This window comes from Larus michahellis, chromosome 8 (assembly GCF_964199755.1).
Source record: "Larus michahellis chromosome 8, bLarMic1.1, whole genome shotgun sequence".
Taxonomy (NCBI): Eukaryota; Metazoa; Chordata; class Aves; order Charadriiformes; family Laridae; genus Larus; species Larus michahellis.
Genome location: NC_133903.1, coordinates 32399108 through 32419956, shown reverse-complemented (window position 1 = coordinate 32419956; position 20849 = coordinate 32399108). Strand labels below are relative to the sequence as shown.

The 20849-nt window shown below is 38.5% G+C and overlaps 1 protein-coding gene across 3 annotated transcripts in view; it reads right to left on the bottom strand.

Moving 5' to 3' along the window:
• The window catches only part of NEK7 (NIMA related kinase 7), a 79913-nt gene that overhangs the window by 35540 nt on the left and 23524 nt on the right, over positions 1–20849 (bottom strand). For 2 of the 3 annotated variants that reach the window (XM_074597076.1, XM_074597077.1), the window contains exons 4-5: positions 10968–11030; positions 10317–10427 (exon numbers count right to left, since the gene is read on the bottom strand). The exons of the other annotated variant lie outside the window; for it this stretch is intronic. In XM_074597076.1, coding sequence (XP_074453177.1) covers positions 10317–10427; positions 10968–11030 — 174 coding nt within the window. The remainder of the gene's footprint in view (positions 1–10316; positions 10428–10967; positions 11031–20849) is intronic. 3 annotated transcript variants of the gene reach the window in all.

Genomic DNA, 20849 nt, shown 5'->3' with positions numbered 1-20849 from the left:
TTATTTAATCAATAAAGACAAAAGACTAAGACACAGTACAAAACCTAACAGACAAAATAATTGTACTAATAGAAGTATCTACTAGCATCAGAAGGCCAAATTAGTAGAATGAAACTATGGTCTTTCCTAATAAATAAATAAAGAACGAACGAACCCACCACACGCACACTGCAGAACTGAGATAGAAACATCTTCTCAAGCACAATCTTCTTTCACATACAATCAAAATAAAGGCATCTACTTAGAAAAAAATAGAAAGCCTTGTAAGAGAACTGCTCAAATTGTCATATTTTCCACTTTTAGTATATATTCTTTCATGCTAATAATCTATGAATCAGACTGTTAATAAGACTTCTGATTAAGCTCAGACCCCTTAGAAAGCTCTGAATAAAGTCACTTTTTTATATGTATATATATCTATCCAGCTGCCTTTGCAAGGATTCATTTCATTTTTCCTTATTCAGTAGTCCACCTACAGTCACTCTGTTCCACCTAACGTTTTTGCTCATGCAAAAAAGCAAGAACATACAGTGTTCAGAGATAAAGACCACCTACTGAAATCAGATCAACTTGCAGAGCCACTAAAATAAAATTTCCAATACTGCATCATTTTCATTGTCTCTGCTGTTACCGCTGAGCGGGGCTTCTTAAAACACACAGCCACATGTTTAAATTCAACAGTATTTGTTTACACGCAGCTCTCTCCAATAAATCCCCTTGGGAAAACTGGTACAGCATGAAGAGGTGAAACTCGTGCTTGAATCATTAACTCTACTTCCTAATAAAAAGCAATAGCGTGACACAGTAAATACAAAGCCTACCATCTTAACTTCTTTTTTCTTTTTACTACAAATAAGCAGACAAATTTGAAATAATCTCTCTTCATTCTCACCAAGTTATTCATATAGCACAAACACTGACACTGCAAATTTTTCAAAGACGACTGTGTGAAAAACTAAAAATAATCTGCAAGTATTGTTTGCAGGGCATTTCAAATAAGAAAAGCACCCAGAACTATTATTTAATAAAATCGTTCCATTTTCCCCGCTCTTTAAAGGTTCATGGAACCAGATAATTCTAGCACCAGTGGGCAAAGGTGGAGATGAAATACCCCAAGCATTTCTGCCTCACTTAGAGCTATTTCAACAGTCCGTGTAATAGTTGAATGAAGTTTACCATCAAGTTAACTTTTCATAGCTGACTGACGCCGGTACTCTCCCTGTGAGTACAGCCAGTCGGCTCACAGAATAGCTTCAGGTTTGATGGCTGTGAAGGGGACTGTCCACAAGACAAAACAGTGTTGATAGTCTAATTATTTTAGCAGCAAATCTGCCGGCTTATTCTTGTTCCAGCGGCAGACACAGACAATGGCCGATTCACTGAAAAACTAACAAGGCTGCCTGGCAATTACCCAGCCCAATTACCCCACTGTGATGAACTGCAGGACGAGTCAGCTTTCCATCCGCCAGCAGCACCTATACATAACTTGCCCACAGTGAACTGCTGCCGCTGCTCGCGTTCTGGTTACCTGCGGTTAGAGCAAAGGTGACAGTCGAGCAGCTGCCAGGCACGCCAGTAACACAGGCGTACGGGGAGCAACAGCTTCCCAGCACTACCTCTCCTACCTTGGCAGGGCTCTACGCCTTCGCTTTTTCTTTTAGTATTTCCCAGCTTCATCCGCAGAGCGGCTGTTTCCCCCAAGAACACTCAGTTCTCCTTTTTTACCTGCTACATAGCTAGCAGACGCATACAAAGTTGAACAAGGACGGTTTGTTTTTTTAACTACCAGGGTGGGGGGCAGTTTAAGAAAAAGATTTTTAGTAGCTTTTAAAAAGGTTAGTGGCAAAAATTAACCTGACTGGTTCAAAGCCCCAAGTTTCTCCTTTAGGAAAAGGTGCATAAAAATAATTTAGCTTTGATCTGTAATTAGCACATACTGTGTTACAGTATCCTAACATACTACATGTTTCTTCAAGCTACACTATCTTTTAAAGTCTTTTCAAAAATGAATACACAAAAAAGCTAAGAGTAAAGGCGACACAGAATGTGAAAAAACATTGAGAAAAAAATATTTTGAAGCTTTTAACATTTATCAATTACGTAGCTTCAGCAAGGTGACAAGCTGTTCTATACTATAAAACATAACCATATGCTAAACCAAAAGACTACGAGTCAGGAGGTTTGGCATGGGGGGGGATGACACGGGGACATGGGTAGTACGGTTTTTGTTCTTTAAATTAAATCTAGCAGTCATGGGAAAAAAAATAAAAAAGTACAAGAGACACAGATACTGTTGAAAACCAGAAGAACCAGATTACACGCTTTAAAATTTGCATTTATAAATCATGATAAATCAGTATCGCTAAAATAAAATGCACAAAAGACTACTTTAAAAATACTTTTTCCCACAATCATGATATCAAGTATTTGGACGTAAATATACGTGTAAGAAAAATCTCAGAACTGAAGCTACCATAATTTCTCCCCCTTGAGAGTGTGTGCACGCAGTTTTCAGTTCTGTTTTCTTTCTTTATGTCAAAAGACCCTGTTCTCATTCATTCACAACACTCAGCTAATGAGCAGTTTGAAAATGTCCCTAGGCTTTACTTATTGTGCACTATTTGAAACATATTATTAAATATAAGTTTCAGGGTATAGCTTCCTGGTATGTATCACTGGAATATCAAACTAATAAACTTTGTGAAGTTTATCTCCACAAATGGCCTTGGAAACGATGAGGTAGTAACATCCCCATTTTACAGATTAGAATGGGGGCAAAGAATTAAGATCAAAAGTGTTAATTAATTCTGGCACGAATTTAAGCACCTCCTTTTCAACGTACTTAGCTTTATGAAACAGTTCATCTTCAAAGCACAGTTTCCACGCAGAACAGATAAAGCTGTGAATGCTCGGTACTTCTACAAATCAAACCCCGGGGTTTTACCTTGATTATCAAAAATACAGAATAAGCAATTACAGTTCCCACCAAAAAATAGTGGTTGAAGTGGTTTAGACAGTATCCTTTAGGAACAGTACCAGAGACTGTAAGAAAGGATGGTCTTTGGAAGAGCATCCAATTGTATTACCCATGAAGCCTTTGTCTGTCTTGAATTCCCTGCCGTGAAAGCGACCGCTGCAACAAAGAAGGCAGCACAGATGCAACAAATGGCGGTACATGGGTACATACACCACCGTGATTCCTACCCAGAGGAGCTGCACCCTTAACACTGAATAGAGCGGTGGTTCTTCAAAGAACAAATAAACCTGTAATTTGGTGGAGTGCAAGATATCCAGTTGTAGGATTTTCTAGCCTTTGAATGCTTAATTTTGCAGATTCAGTGCTGCTTCCTTAGGTTATAACTATTTCCCTGGAGTCATAAAGCATAAAAATAACTACAGAAATGCAGGCTGTTATATTGCTATGTACAGCTTAGTAGAGTTGGCACTTTTACAGCCAGAGCTAGCATTGCAACTGGCCAAGTAACTTGCACAACGGAGCATCATCCTTCAGCAGGTAACAGGTGGGTACTTCCAGTGGACTTCATTTACATTTGCCAACAGCAGCAGAAAAGCAACACTCCTGAACCTCAAGTCCCATCCCACACTCCACGTGGCAGTACACCACAGGACAGGTTCTTCTTTGTGTCCCCCTGTATTTGATCTGTAATTCCTATACAACCTGCCTCTTCTATGCCCCCTTCCCAGACCTGTCCCTTCCCTGTTTCTGTCACTTCACACGCATTTTCTCCATTTACACAAATCGCATCCTGTTCCCAGCCTGAGTTACCCCATCCAGGTTCTCTCCCTACTGGCAGCCAGTTTGTCTGTCTCTAGGATCCTTGCCCAGTCTGTCCTGTTCTCTGGCAACACACTAGCTCTTCCCTAATCTCAGCGTGCTCACATCCAGTATTGGGACTCCCACTTCATAGTTTCCCAATCCATTACTCATTCTCTTATACTCCTCAGTCTCTACTGCCTTGTGTCATACCTTCCGGTCTACCTTCTCTCAAAAACTGCTCACCAGCTACTCCCAGTCCACTTGTCTTCCCTATTCCCAGTCAGATCCTCTCTCTCCAACCTTAAGGATCACTTAGCTGCTCGTCCCAGCCTACTCTTCTGTCTGCCTAGTTTTTTGTCTGTTCCATATTCATTGCAGATTAATCCCTTCCCTGTGTTGTTAGAAAGAACAAATACCTTTTGAAAGATAGGAAAGCTTCAGCCCATCCAAAATATCTGGAAAAAGCTATTTCTGGTAAAGCCACTTCTGTCACCCATATTATAGGCTGAAGCATTCATAGTCACTCAGGTAGTACACAATGCCAGCAGCACTAAGAGATGCAAGATGCTCACGCAGCTCTGTGTGTATAGAAATTCTCCACTTCGGCTGCTGTGCTCCAGCAATTTCTGTTAATCACATATGTACTCTTGTGTTACAAGAATTTAGGTTTAGGTGAGTTTTCACAGCCACTGTTGTAAGAAAAATCCCCTTGCCAAATTTTAAGTCTCTGTCTCAAGGCACAAGGGGCTTACAATATTTTAGATACAATGGTTGCTAGATTTAAAAACAAATAAATAGATTAAAAAAACAAACAAAAAAACCCCATACATACATCTCAGCAGAATAATATATTTTTCCTTAGCTGTCTACCGAATCATACATTTTCGGAAACATACATCCTCAAGCAGGCAGCTGGCATGTAACATTTTAGTATGAAAGCAACCTGGCCTGTATCAGAAATAGTGTGGCCAGCAGGACTAGGGAAGTGATGGTCCCCCTGTACTCAGCACGGGTGAGGCCGCACCTCGAATACTGCGTTCAGTTTTGGGCCCCTTGCTACAACTAAGACATTAAGGTGCTGGAGAGTGTCCAGAGAGGAGCAATGAAGCTGGCGAGGGGTCTGGAGAACAAGTCTTATGAGGAGCAGCTGAGGGAACTGGGGTTGTTTAGTCTGGAGGAAAGAAGGCTGAGGGGAGACCTTATCGCTCCCTACAACTGGCTGAAAGGAGGGTGCAGCCAGGTGGGGATTGGTCTCTTCTCCCAAACAAAAAGTGACAGGACAGAGGAAACAGCCTCAAGTTGTGCCAGGGAGGTTTAGATTGGATATTAGGAAAAATTTCTTCACCGAAAGGTTTGTCAAGCATTGGAACAGGCTGCCCGGGGAAGTGGTGGAGTCGCCATCCCTGGAGGTATTTAAAAAAACGTGTATATGTTGTGCTTAGGGACATGGTTTAGTGGTGGATTTGGCAGTGCTAGTTAACAGTTGGACTTGATGATCTTGAAGGTCTTTTCCAAGCTAAACAATTCTATGATTCTATGAAATTGCTGCATTTTGACAGATTAAAAACACATTCTCATACAGCTAAATCTTCGGCAACTCAGCCAACAGAGTTACTGTCCTGCTACACACGTGTGTGCACAGCAGAATACAGCTTCTGCAACACTGCCATTCAAACTACGTTGGAGACATCATCATTGTCACACCAGCCTTCCAAACAAGAATGCCACGTATCTCCTACAACTGCTAAAGTTGTAAATCAATGTTTTGTATGATAAAGAGATAGCAAACTACATAGTCAGTTAGTAGCTGAGGGTTTCCCGAAACACTGGGTCATGCCCCGGGAAGGGGTAAACACCCAACCTGCTAAATTCTGACACTGTACTCTTCCTTACACAAGTGCTTCCCTAACTTCATACTCCCAAAAATCTTCAAATTATCAAAGCAAAATAAAATTATCACTCTTGCAATTAAACAAAGTCAAACTATAGCTAATGTATGCTATCACCATTCATCAGATAACTCCACTGTGTCTGAAAGACGATCTCTATTTCTAGCACATTCCCAGGACAGCAATCCCCCAGAAAACAGTTTTAAAAGAAACAAGCGTCAAGTTTCCATTCTTGGCAACATAGCCAGGATCACTGCAGCGAGAATGGTTAATCATGGGCTGCTAGCCACCCAGCAATCCAGGGCAGGTAGTTTGCAGAGACAGAAAAAGCTTCTGCAGCAGTACGTGCACCCTCAAATCTCTGCCATACAGCAAGATCGGTGGGGCAAGATGCACTGCTAAGTCCACAAAAGCAACGCATGCAGAAGTTTCTGGCCTCCATCTGATCACCACCCAAGTTCAGAATGACACGATTAACTCTCCATTCAGTGCTGCCCAGCCTCACAGACACCACTGAACACTTAAGGCAGACCGTAGTAACTACCCCATACCCCTACGTTCCTTCCAAATCTGCTGCCATTACAACATCTCTATAAATCCCCGAAGGCTGTCATCTCACCCTGTAGCCATCTCACACTGTAACACACTCAGGCTGCAGTCACAGGGACTCTGCAATGGAGTCACGGTTGCTTCACGCAGGCAGGAGCAGCGCTCTGGGCTGCCAAAGCTGCCAATGACTGAAGCTAAAATTGCTTCCACTCTTCAAGCCCTTAAAGAAGGCCAGCTGTCCTGTAATGCAGCACAGGCAAGTCAGTCAACCCTGGAGTACTGCAAATAAGTTCAAAAAAAAAAAAAAAAAAAAAACCTCCTTGCTAATATATTTTGGAATGGGCAGAAGAGGGAGAGCCTGCATCCCGGACCACGTGGAGAGAAGAAATTGCCTGATGCAATTTCACACAGTGAAGCCCAAAATATCCTCCACTGGTGAAACATCAGAATGATAATCAATGATATTTCAAACAAGTCTAAACAGAGCTCCAGCTACTGCAACGAGCAATTTAGATATGCATCAGTTGCTTGGAAAGAAGTGACAATCCCTGTACTTTGACTGTCCTATAAAAACCAAGTATGCTTAAGGAGAAAGAATTTACCGTTCCCAACTACAGAAACCTGAAATATCACTATGAACTTCATACTGATGAGAAGTTTTAAAATATTTCTCTTATTTTACCTAGATAATTCTAGTATTTTTTTAAAAATTTAAAGTTGAAAAAAATACACACACACACTGTTCTCTGAAGAGTGGGTGAAGTGCCTAGGTGACGTTTTGTAGAACTCAAATTATTTTCCATCTATCTTGAGAAAGCTGCAAACATATTTTCAACTTTTTAGATGAAAGCTTTCATGCTTGTTCCCAAAACAAGATTAGCTTCCGTAAGATCTGTATGACATATTCAGTTTAAAGTTTGCTTTTTTTTTGTGTGTGCTAAGATTATTTGCCAGGAAAACTAAAAATATCTGCAGAAATGAAACAGACCTGGAAATTTATTGCTGATTAAAAAACCAACCAACCAACCAAACAACGGACAACACAACATTTTAGCGTCTTGGTAACAAGCCTTTCTAATAAGTTCATATTTAATCTTTAATATGCTAATTATTCTGCAAGAGAGTTCAAATTCTCTTGTTTCAACATCTCCAGCACAGATTTTATTAACCAGTTCTTTTCACTGAATCGTTAATATGTATTTTCTTGATTAATGCAATCAGTTGATTCTTCTTCATTTATGGCATTTTCTTTATCCAATATATCAAACTATAATATTTTAAAAAAAAAAATTAAAAAATAAAAAATAAAAAAATCTCAAACCAAAAAAAGTCCAGAGAGCAATTTTCACCCTGTCACTGTCTGTGGTGGAGGAGAACCACGACTAACAGGAAAAGGGATCAAGCCTCAAACCTGCTTTACAACATATTTTTGTATTGCAAAAAGAGGTGATGTTACACAGTGACAACAGGAGTTCTCATGAACTACCCTTAACCTTGGTAGCCATGTAGAGACCACAGTAGTAGAGACCACAGACACCGACAAACAACAGACCATGAGCAACTGGGAACTAGCACAGTAGTTACTAATTATTTACTTGTAAAAATCTCTGATGTAATAGTATCCAGCAGACAGTTCACAGATAACAGAAAATTCTTCCTTCCTTCACCGTCCTTACGCAGGGTTACACAGTGCTGAGGTAGATATTCTAGTGCAAAATCAACTGTAAGTCAAATGAAAGTATTTCCCCCTCCCTGATAACGTTTGCCTCTCAATATTACTGGCATGCCACATCCAAGAATTCTGCCAGGCCATTAAAAAGAAATCCTCAGTTTTGGATCCTCCTACTTCTGAGACTGAAGGCTGTAGTGAAACATCTCCCTGTGACATAAGTAATTTAAAAAATAAAATAAGGTAAATGGATTAAACCTGTGTATGTACATACATAAACACACAGAGAGAACACAAGAGATACCTCCGATTTCATTGTGCGATTTGTAAATGCCAACGCGCAGCTGCTTTTTTTTTTTGGACATACAGCAGATTCTATGAATTCTATTAGAATACATATGAATGCACCAAGTGATTTTCCTCAGTTGTCTACTCAATGGGGACAAAGAGAGTATTATTCACAGGTAACAAGAGGGGTGGTATAAAAGCTGGGCAGCAAGGATGTGGTTCATTACAGGAAGAACTAAAGAATTCATTAAGGTGCACTGTGAGGCACTGCAGCTTCGCAAGAATTCTCTGATGTGCCAATAATGTCATAACAAATACCCAAGTAAACCAGTTAAGTAGTTTTCCCTCACATTAACATTGGTTTCAGTGTCATTCAAGCTGTGGTCATTTACAATTTCAAAAACATGCTTGATCCTTTCTACAAATCACACAAGTCTGGTACCAAAACACTCTTCTGGGGGTGCCTCAACATCTTCCAGCAAACTTAGAACAGCATTCTAGCAAAAACACTGGAAACTAAAGCCTGCTTTGCTTGTTTTAGTAACACAACATAATTATATTCACCTTATCAGTGTGACAGGCAGCCATTCTGCTAGGAAGTTTTCATACCATTACATATCATTTATTTCTCAGGCAATGTTTAAAATACTTCTTGAAGACGATGCTATATACTGATGCCCCCCACATTTAAACTCATACCATCCAAGTAGTCTACCCAATCATTTTCTCCACCAGCAGCATGAAGACAGAGCGCATTGTGACACCTCATACATATTTAATAATAGCCTGATAGGCTGTCATTAACATCAAACACAAATCTAAGTTTGCTACATTAAACATGATCCCTGTGTTAAGAGGACAATCACAAAGTGCCTCCAAGATCGAGCCTGTAAGAAATACCCACCGACTTGGACAAGGTGTAATGAGGCCAACTGCACTGAAGAAGCCATTATGCACACATCGCAGTTAAAATGAGAAGGGGGGGGGGGGGGCGGGGAAAGCAGGGGAAAAAGAAAAAGCTTCAATGGGTCATAAGACCAGACATGCCATAAGGCAATCTGTCATAGAGTACTCATATTAATAACTGTTGTGTCAAAACTGAACATTCAAAAGAAAAGACAAACCTTCCTTTATGTTTTATGAAATGTAAGCCCACAGAATTAATAATTCATGAGATGAAGAAAAATATCAGATTTGGATATAAATATTAACAGAACACTGTCAACCTGTTTAGAACCGAATTTTGACTGTCCTACCTTACAATTATCAATCTAGAAAGGAATAATCTTCAAAAGCTCCAAAAAAAAAAAATCGGTATGAAACTCATTAATGAAGAAATTAACATTCTCTATTCACGTAGGTCCTAAGCAAAGCAGCAGAACTCTCTTCTGTGCCCGGCTGTGGCTGGGCGAATGCTAATTGACTGGCATTATTTGTTCAGTTACACCGTGTTGACAACAGTAACGTCGGTATGCACACAAGAAAGTATACCAAAGGAACATACGAAAATCAAGACCCAGTGGAAAAAGGGTAGGAAAAGAGGGGAAGTAGTTGTCAGGTGACAAACAAAAATAAAAAAAAGCTAGTTATAAGTTAATATAAATTTCAAAACAAAAAGTCTATACAACAAGTCTTGGATATTTTTTTCTGATTAGCTAAATAAAAGGCATTTAAAAACTACAAAAGAAAGCAATTAACCCACCACGCACAACCACATACCAGTAAATTCACTTCATGTGCCCTTCCCTGCTTTCACTACTATTACAAAGAATAGAATATTGGAACACAGAACACAAATTGCGTCAAAAATCAGGAATGCCATCAAATTGTATTGTTCTAAATGGTAGTGACACTGCTTTTCTTTACTTTTTTTTTTTCTTCTCTCCAGCACGAATATAATTTCAGTCTAGTTATGTCCCCATCTGCACTTACATTCTGGACAACAGTATTAAAAATACTTACATAGCAGCTTACACACTAGGATTAGGCATACATAAAAAAAAAGTCAGCCTAAAAACTCCACTTTTCACCACAGTTCCTGACATTTTTACTGCATTTCACCCAGTGACGAGCATGCAAAATGAAAAGCTAAAGAAGTTGAACGTTACAAGCTTTCAATATTTGTTTTAAAGTTAATTCCTACCTTTATCATTCTAGAGAGATCTCCAGCATCAGCTAATTCCAACACTATGTTCAGTTCATTGTCTTCAATGAATGAGGCATAATATTTAATTACATTTGGATGATTCAGTTGCTAAGAAAGCAGAATAATAATGTACATTTTAGTGTAGAGCATGTCTTATCTTTTTAAGACTGACAAATGAAACTTAGGCAAACAAAACAACCCCTAAAATCCACTTAAGTATAAAACAACAAGTCTATACTTATGAGAAACATTTACAGATAAACATTTTGCAAGAACACGATGGCATTTTAGGATCAACATGATGACTGAAATCGCAATTTTAGAGGAATTTTGCTTCCATGTATCTACGCAATAGTATGGTAAACTGTTATCTGAAACAGCAAAGTCAATTTTTAAAATCAGTATTTTATTGTACATGGGACACAGTTACTTACAACACTGTAGTTTTAGCAGAAACTTCTACTCGAAAAGTTACCCATGTTTCTATAGGATTTAGTTCTCAATGTTAGTTTTTAAAGCAATAAAAATCACAAAATTCCCTAAGTGAGGCTTACAAAACTCTACACAGACAACAGTGGACACCTCAACTACACGAAAAACTTAATATACTTTGATGAAGGCTGCACATTTTTTAAGCAAATCTTTTACCTTAAGAAGATCTATTTCTTTGATGCAGTCAGCACGGGCTTTGGCATCCATTAAATCAAATATCTATGCACAAAAGATAAGACATTTTTATTAAGTGATTAAAATATAGCAAATTGAGCTATCGTTATCATTATTTCACAGCATCCATAAAGCAACTTGAGTTGTGCATCTTACGGCAAGACGTAACACTGCAGTAAGAAGTATTCCTAATGCTCTGAGGTACTGATTCACTGCTATATTGATTCTTTTAGCCCTCTTGTAGGAAAGAAGTCCATTGTAAGTACAAGTTTTCCAATGACTTAATTGCCACCTCCGCACATCTGCTCAAGCACACAGCAATCATTCAGCACATTTCCTTCAAGCTGGTTCTAATCCAAATGTCAGCCTGCTCTCCCATCCCTGCCACACCATTATCACAAACGGACTCTTTCTAGTGCTCAGCATACCTTTTTCTCCTAGTCTCTTGCTACACTCTTCCTTTTCAATTCTAAATAACGCATACACTTTTACACTCTCTCTCAGGATCAAAACTTCATTGTGACCTCCAATTCTTCCTCTCCCATTTCCTTCCCTTCACCAAGCAAAGTGGTTCGGATTCTGTAATTTGTTTACTAGAGCACTTTTTTCTAAGCCCTCATCTGTCACCTTGACTTTTATAGCCTTTTACAGTTAAGACATCTCTGCTCTTCATTTTTTTTTCCCACCTCCCAGATTACTTTGCAATGTATCTCATCTCGAGCATAATGCTTGCTCCAAATTACTTTGCAATATATCTCATTTTTGCCTCCTCCAGTTTAACCACATTACTCTCCGCTAATTTCAAGTTCTGTTTGGAGTAATTTTTTCCTGCCTTTTGAGTCCTTGTCCACATTCTACACATCTATTATTTAATGCCTTTCTATTTTCACTCCCCTTTTTTTTTTTTTTTTTACCATCTTTGGGTTCCCTTCTCACTTCACTTTCTCAGATGTGCATCTCCACATGCTGCCACCAACTATTCCCCTTAGAAACGACCAAAATTTTACTTTTTCAAGGAATCTTTCCTCTCATTTGCCATTACTTTGCGAATTAAAAAAAAAAAAAAAAACAAACCACCACCACACACACCATGAAAAGAAGGCCAAACAAGCAAACAAAAAACCCCAGTCAAAACACCCATCAGCTTCTGTGTGGTCTGTCTATTACATTTTGAGCTATCCTGAAGAATAACAGAGGTGCACTACAAGTGTTAGTAATTGCCACAACATTTATAAGATAACCTTTTCCAGTTACATCTTTTCAATGCACGTCATTTCTTTCTAGATAGTGTCCAGAAGAAGATATATTATGTGCTGTGAAGATCACTGGTACCTGGTTCCATCAACTCAAAATGATCACAAGCTCAACAGCTGACAACTTCCATTTGTTATCTTGCCTCCAACCCCAGAAACAGAAATAGGATTAACAGCACTCTGAGTACTCAATGTCTGCAAAGAGGTTATCTCCTAAACTGTGTAACTGTCCATGTGAATCCCACCTTCTTTTCACTCTCCCCAGAGAAGTTCAAACAAATCAGGAAGTCCATATATGATCTCTTAAACCTCCTCTAAATTTTCTATACCACTATGCACAATAAGTTTGTCATTCCTTTAATCAACTGAAAGGAGAAGTCTAGAGACTTCATCCCTGAGCACAGTCCACACAGAGCACTACTTGCTTTCAGATACTTGGTCTTCCGTCTTCAGAGCTGGCATAAGAAAAAAAAACAGCCTGGAGTGGATGCAAGATTCACTTTTTGGCAAAAAGACAACTAAAATGCCAGGCTTGTAGATAGTAAGAAGAAAAGAGGGAGGAGGAAAGAAAGAAGTAAACCAAACTACTTACCGAGAAAGAAAGGGAATAAACCATCTCACAACTACTTGTATATTAATGCCAGGACGATGGGAAATAAACAGACGGAGCTAGAAGCAATTACTCAAGGAGGAGACTGTGGGAGACTTAACAGAAACACAACAGGGTAAGTCACAAGACAGGAATGCTAACACTAAAAAATAAGTGTAGCAGAAAAAATAGATGTAGTAGAAGAAAAGAGTTAGTACTATATATGAAATTACAGGTACAAGTATTAAGAGGTAAATAATACCGATGGAACAGTTAGTTTATGAATTAAGGTTGGGAACTTAGTGAAGGAGATGAAACAGCCTGCATCTGTTATAGATCTCAACTCTGAATGGAAAAACATTGCTCTTTAATCATTTTGACTAAAGCCCTAGTATTTGGTATAGTCATGAAGGACTGTAGTGATTTTTTAGGAAACAATCAGGAAAGTTCTAAATATGAGAGGCAGAACATAAACTGAGGCAGTACTGGGAAGGCATGAGATCATAATTGTACATACCCTGAGACACCAGTAAATGGAAAATTTTATACCTTCTCTCCCAAAAAACAATCCATGAAAGTCTTTACTGAGGAGCAGGGAAAAAGGGGAAAAGGTATAGTGGCACATCTTGAAGCTTGACACTTTTGCTAAATTCTAGATAATAGCGAGATAAGAACCTTCCTTATAAATAATGCAGAAGTTAGACATAGAGAACTCCAAACACACTGAAGAACCTAATCAAAGGTGCAGACAGAATTTTAGACAGAATATTGTATACAAATTATCTACTCATAACATTTGGAGAAATTGCCCTAAGCACAATTTCAAGATTCAAAACAAAAAGAGTTTTACTGTGTGAAAAAACAGAACAATTTGCACCTGTTAATGACTGTGCCAATATGCCAAGAGGCTTATTAACTTACCTATACCAGCAGTGTTTCCCTACACAATCAAGCAAATTTTGCAAGCAAGTTTTTTTTTTTTTTTATAAGCTATGCCTCTGATAGGGACATAAATCAGTAACTCTCATAGAGGAATAACAAAACAACAAAAATAAGGCCCTAGACTCAGGACTATGAAAGATCTAGGATCAAGGCATGGAAAGACAAAATTTTGTTTGTGTATTCTGGCTGGTATTCCCAGTACTTCTTATTTTTTATTAAAAACAGCCTGGAGTAGACTAGACCAAGCAGCTGCTCTCATGAAAGGGCAGACTTAAGTTTTATAAACATGACTCCTGATACTTTTGCCACATTTCATACAGCAGGCTGGCAAATTTGTCACAGCTTCAGCTAAACTGGATATTTCAAACATTACCTGAATAAAGTAAAGCAAGACAGAAAAACCGAGTCTTTTGGGATCCTTACAAACATAAAGACAGACAATGTGAGGATTCATTGTATATCATTCTTGAGGTTCTCCGTTAGACTTTGGTCCAGCTCTAACCTCAAAAGACTATAAATAGCATTTCCAAGAAATCCAGAATTCCTGTTTCACAGACGCTAACCTGCTCCAACAGTAAGACTGGAAAAAAACCCACAACAACAATGAAAAAAACCCAAATCACCCAATCCATGGCCTCCAAAGAACCTCTACCCTATAAAACCAGATTCAAACAGCTTACAGAGATTTTCTTTCTGAATAGATTATCTTTCCATTTTGCCAAACTGCTGTAGTTCGGATCAGAGGCCCCCAGTGTAATAAGCCATGTCAGCTCACAAGAAGGCTACTGTAAACATGAGAAAACCTCCACGCTTCATCACCAGAAGGTGACTCAACACTGAAGAACGTCTTACACTGAAAAATGGAAGCCACAATGAAAGATTTTAAGAGCTGAAGAACATCCTTTCAAGTGCATGTCAAAATTACACATGGCACCTGGCAGCGATCAGAAGGCTTGTTTCGCAGGAGCTGCTGCAGACCAGATGACGGCGCAGCAGAAGCTGTCCTTCGCCTGTGGTTTACTACAGCCTGGCCAACATGAAGAGATGTCAGTGCTTCCATCACAACTGTAACAGCTTATAGCTTTACAAGCAGACTAATTCTGTCTTCGGCTACTATTACTCAGCAAGTCGATCTGAAAGGTCAGTTTATGCTCCCCCCCCCCAGCATGCGTGTTGCACACAGGTTTCTCTCACACACACACACACAATTTGTAGCCCTATAAAGACGGTAGTGCCCTTGCTATTAGCTGGACACAAGCCTCAGACTGCCTCAGAAACATGAAGCCCGAAGACTTCCCACATTTTGGCTGGACTTCTCTTGGCCTGAACTTATTTTTTGAACCTGGATTTAGTGTAGCAGTACAAGCTTTGCACTTGAGAAACATAACTGCAATGAAGTCATTACAGTCAGACGACTTGTGTCTGACTTGGGTTTAGATTCAGCTCAGCTTTGTGCAACTGCACGGTCTTAAGGAAATTATAGCAGATACGATAAAGGTCTAATAAAACCAGCGTGATTAACATCGGTAAACTTTTGCACCAACGCAAAGCATTAGCAACTGACTGCTTGAATGCACCCAGCATATCCCACGTAGAGCCACCACCTGCATCCTCCTCCCAGCAGAGCTCTGGGAACTGGAAGGGTGAGTCTGAACGGGGTCGATGTGAAGAAGCTTGTGTACATTGATTATTGGGAATTAGCAGGAATTAGACTACAAGTGTTAGCATCGCTGTAATTGGCTAACAATAAAAACTGCTGCATTTTGATTAGACTGCTAGGGCATTAATTAGAGTAACAATAAATTCTAATTCTTGACTCCACTTACAAGGTCAGAATCACAGGGTAATTCAGGTTGGACATGTGTTTCTCTAGTCAGCATAAGCTGCACAGTGTAATACACTCTTATTTAAAATTGTAATTATTTTTCCCCAATTTCTGTTTTCAAGGACTGTGATAAGATTAACATTTCTACAAAGGAATTATGTTTGCTGTGGAAAACCTAATAATAAGCAAAAATTATATTAAATGTTTTTATGATGTGCCAGTTCTCATGAAGAGTATAATCAAAGAATCTCTTTGCAGTAAGCACTATACCTTAGTTAGCAATTACTGTGAAATTCCTGAAAACAATTAGGCAAATACTGCAGGAGAGACTTAAGAAAGCATTTTTTAAAGCCCTTACTGTTCTTGTTAAGTGGAAAAAAAATTGCTAAGTAAAACAAAGAGTCCATTTTTAGCTCTCAGTTTTTTGTCTCCTACTGCAGTCAACAGCATAGGAAGGAACAGTAGAAGGACAAGCATATATTGACATACTTATTCCAAAAAATCCCCCTCTGTGCTATGCAACTAAGGGATCTCCGGTAACTTTGCATTGAATCACTTCTCCAATACCTTCATGTGGACATGGATTATAATTTTATTCTTTCAGCAGTCTAGAAATACCAGCTGTAAGTACTGTCAAGAGTTATCGATATTTTTAGAATAATTTCTAAGCTATTTTAGGATACATAGCAGGAACCGTTCCCTATGCAGACATGTAAACTGAACAAAAAGGTTGCAATACATGAAGTCAACTTTCTTACATACGTGCTCACACATGCAACCAGAGCTCCCAGGCGGCTATGTGCATAGCAAGGTTTAGAAGCATTTAGCCACCAGATGGAAAACATCAGGCCTTAGTTTTTAAGTGTAGACTCTATCTTATCGATTACCAGCTACCAATTTAACTCATCATCTGAAGTGATGATTAGTGCCAAGTTGGAATCTACTTGATTCCTTGTGCTCCGAAGTCCATCACTTTCCCAAGTTGTCGTTTTCCTTTTCAGTATGGAAAAGGATGAAGGTCTTTAACTCACCATTTAAATGACAATTTAACCTATCTCTGTTTGAAATTCTGCATAAAACAAAAATACCAAAAAGTATTTCCAAAGCAAAACACAAACATGACTGCTGTAACGTAAACCTACAAACAAGCAAGCAAAACAAAGACTTGAATGCACATAAATATTGAGATATGATACCACATAGCAACAATGAGCATTAGAGTATTTTGCCACCACAGCACTGCCGTGCTGAGACAATAGTGCTTCATAAAATGTGAAATTACAAGTGCTTTCCTAAGATTAATTATCTCTAATTCAGGCCTGAAGTAGCAATCCACTGACAATGCACAATGAATAATGAATGTAAGTGCTAGATAAAAGGATTCATTGTCTGAATCTCTAACACAGAGGTCTCCAATTTTGGAATGAAAGGGAAGGAAAGGTGGAACAATGTAAGACAGAAACATAATGAATGTGGAATTTTGTTGAAATACGCAGTTTCACATAATATTTTAAATGTTGTGTAGCTAAGGTTTAATTAAAAAATAGCTCATAAAGTGAGCTCATACAGCCTTACAGTCACTGACTTCAGAGATTTACAACTCTTTCACCCTTTAAGGATGCTTTGTGAGCTTTTATTCCAGTACCTAGCAGTTGGTTACTTCCCCCTTGGAAGTGACCACTAAACAGCTTATTGCTCAGAACACCACAGGGTAGCTCAGGGTGATGATGGTTCTGTTGCAAGGGTTACTTTAGGGTGGCAGTAGTAGAGATGTACCACTGCTTCCTCAGGCATGGTCTTTCAGCGTAGTTTGGACCTCGGACTTAACACATGTTAAGAAACTTCCCTAGAAGCTCTTCAAACTTATACTGTTATTTTCAGAGTTTATCTTTCCTGATGTTCCTTTGGCTCAAAGTGTAGTGTAGACATTAATAAAAGGGAAGTAATGAAGATTTGTTTTTTAATTCCGGTTTTATTTAGATAATATTTTAGCAGCATCTCAAAAACACAGTTCCATGGAAAAAGAGACAACCTAGTCTCTAAGTGATGAATACCACTTCCCTAATCACAAGAAGGCAAACCACACACAGAAGGACAAAGCACAAAGGGTACAATGAGAAGAAGAGACCCGACATGCTATTTTGTGCATTCTCCTGGTTCAATTACTACAAAGAAACTGCAAATTAAACTGTTTTCACTCTGCTGAATATCCTACTGGAAACCAAATCAAGAATACTACTTCGTGTCATCTGGACTCAGTAGCAACTACAAATTCAGAAAGAGTGGTTTCTGTCACCATCTGCTTGTCCTTCCTCCCACAGCATCTTACTGCCACTTGCTTCTGCTCACATTGAGTTCCACAAACATACATTTTGTACACATTAATATAACATTTATCAATATTGTACATATTTCAGCCAAGTAAAATTTTAATAGCAGAAAATAAACATTCTTGTTGGAAAGCTTCATAAGAACTCAAAACTGGCAATTCTTTGGAACAAATAATGGCCTGAGATCCAGTAACTCTTAAAGAGAGGATAACTGAATAATTCTAAGTCATGTCAGATCTTGAAGGCAGAGACAAACATGGGGAACCATTGACCTAATACACATAAAGAGAACAGCTATATACCCAACCCAGCCAGGAAAACAAAATGGGGAGGCGATGGAACAGACACAACTTGTGAGATCAAAGAGGAAGGCATGTAGTAGTTCAGATTTGAGATGAGAAAGGGCAGAAAATGGGAAAGGAAAAGAAAGTCCAGGTCTCAGTTATGTTATTTAACTCAAAGTACTGCATTTAGAGACACTGTCGCAATGTGGAAATGTGGAAAGCAGTATCCATGCACAGGTCTAAAATAAAGAGACTAGAGCCTCTCCCCCATGACAGAAAGAAGCATTCTTCCTGTTTTGTCCATGCTGAGCTTCCATTAATGAGACATCAAGAAAAAAGGCAGTATTTTAATTTGAATAGAAGAAAATGTGACTGAAACTAAAAGGAAGAAGCACCATCACAGAGCAGACCCACAAGAACTCCTCTGAAAAGTCATCACTTCTCACCAAAAGACATCTACGAAAACAAATTCTATAGTCAAATTAAGTATTGTGACTATATTTAACAAAAATATTTCTAGGTAATCTTAGGGAAGGTCACAGAAGCACAGTAACAATTAAGATGGTCTCCTGTCCACATGGAGCAGCTTTAGATGTCAACTACGCAACGTGAAATGGCTGTGCCAAATGCTCAGTGTTGCCACAAGCCTTTTGAACTCTGCTTAATATTTCATCTTACACTTCGTAATTTTTTTCCCTTACACGTTAACCAAATCTCACTTCCCATTCAGGTAACAGTCTTCTACATACATCCAGCCTTCATTTGGAGAGTGATTTTACACATCACAGAACATAGCCCCTGACGTGCACTAGATAATAACGTTCAGTGTAAAACTAACAGAATATGTTGAGTATTTTAAGACAAATTGGAACACTATCAGGATAAAGCCATTTGGGAGTGCCACAACTCTTTAACCCTATTTCCTACCAGCCACCAGGTATATCTTTACAAATTTATTAAATGGTTGAACAGAAAGCTTTTGTGCTCTAGAAACTATGGCCCACATATAGACAGCACGGTAGTCTATAGTTCTATAGTCTATAGTCTTCATTAGTTGCAAAATTCTTCTGTCAAATTAGGAAATCTGATGTGAGGATACATCTATACATACTGACTTCTGAAATACTGTTAAAGAGTACACATGCTATAATGCCTCTGTATTCTTAATGCAAACACCGTTATAAAAATTTCATAGTTAACAGTGAAAGGCTGGACTTTGACTTTCTTCAAGTACCCAGGCATTCCACATCCACCTTAATTGACATGCATTTCGAGTCACATTTGACCTTTTTGGTTTCTCATGCACTGAAAATGAAGGCAGAATTAGCCTAATGTTTCGAGACTGTTGATCAAAGTTCTTAGAATATATTTCAGCTTTTGAAGTAGTATATTTCTGGCAGTTTTCCCAGAAGGGGGAACCAAGTCTCTCTCTCTTTTTTTTTTTTTTTAAAACACAACTGCCAGGACTAGCGCTGCCTCCTGGTGCTGCAGAGCACAGGAAATCACAGAAATGGAACAGCAAGTCAAGATATGACAGAGAAATTTACAGTGCATGCATTAGCACAGCAAAAAGAAAATTATTAAAATCCAGAAACCTTAGGAAAAAAAAAAATCTATGAAATCTGACACACATTATTTTGCAATATATAAAGGTAACCAAAAAAACCCCTTCAGAACTGATGGCAGTACTCCTTCAAGTGATACGCTAAACATATCTCAAGAGATCAGAACTGAAATTTTCGTTCCAATTTCAAAACCAAACACATTGTCAGGGAAATTTCAAAGTAAAGCCAGTAGAGAATTTTTAGACCATAACAGTCAAACATTTCTGAGCAGCTCAAAACAAAAAAAGAGAAAGGAAATAATACCGGATAGAAGCTTAGCTCGAGCTGCCTTTTGCCTGTGCAACAGTAAAAAAAGCAAGAGTTTTTCATTTGAACTGTCACTTGTGGTTTAAATATTTTAAAAAATGCTAACTGCAAAGACAAACTATCTGAACCAATAATCCACCCATTTCTTATGCTAAAATTTACAAGGCCTAATGTTTCTTGGCCACAGTAACTTAATTCATTAGCTGCTGTTCCACCTTCTGTTACAGAACTGCTGTTTCACTACTGGTTAAACTGTGAATCTTGGAAATATTCAGGGTTCTCAAGAACGTATTTTGACCAATGCAATTCACTTAATTCCACAGTGCACTCACATGTAATTACTATATAGGGTACCAACACAGATATATTATTCATGAACGTGGTAATATGAACTCAGTTGTATCCTGAAATCTAAAGGAAACACTGAGCTACAGATTCAAGCACGGTTTTGGCTTATATTTGCTTCAGGTAATTTTCAGTCTTTTGAAACGGTAATTCCTTTCAACTATTACAAGTTTGATTACATACACGTCTCATTTGATTTATGCACTTTTGAAGCATGCTTACTACCTGAAAAATTACTGACAGATGTTTATTTATTAAAAAATGCGTAAATTTGCATAATATATTCTCACATTAGACACCACTAAATATTTATGTTATTTATAGATTCCAAGCTCTGTTTAGGACCGTTCTTACACAGCTAATTTATATATGTTATCTTTTCCCAAGAATTCTGGACTTCACCTTCAATTTCAAAACATTGGTTT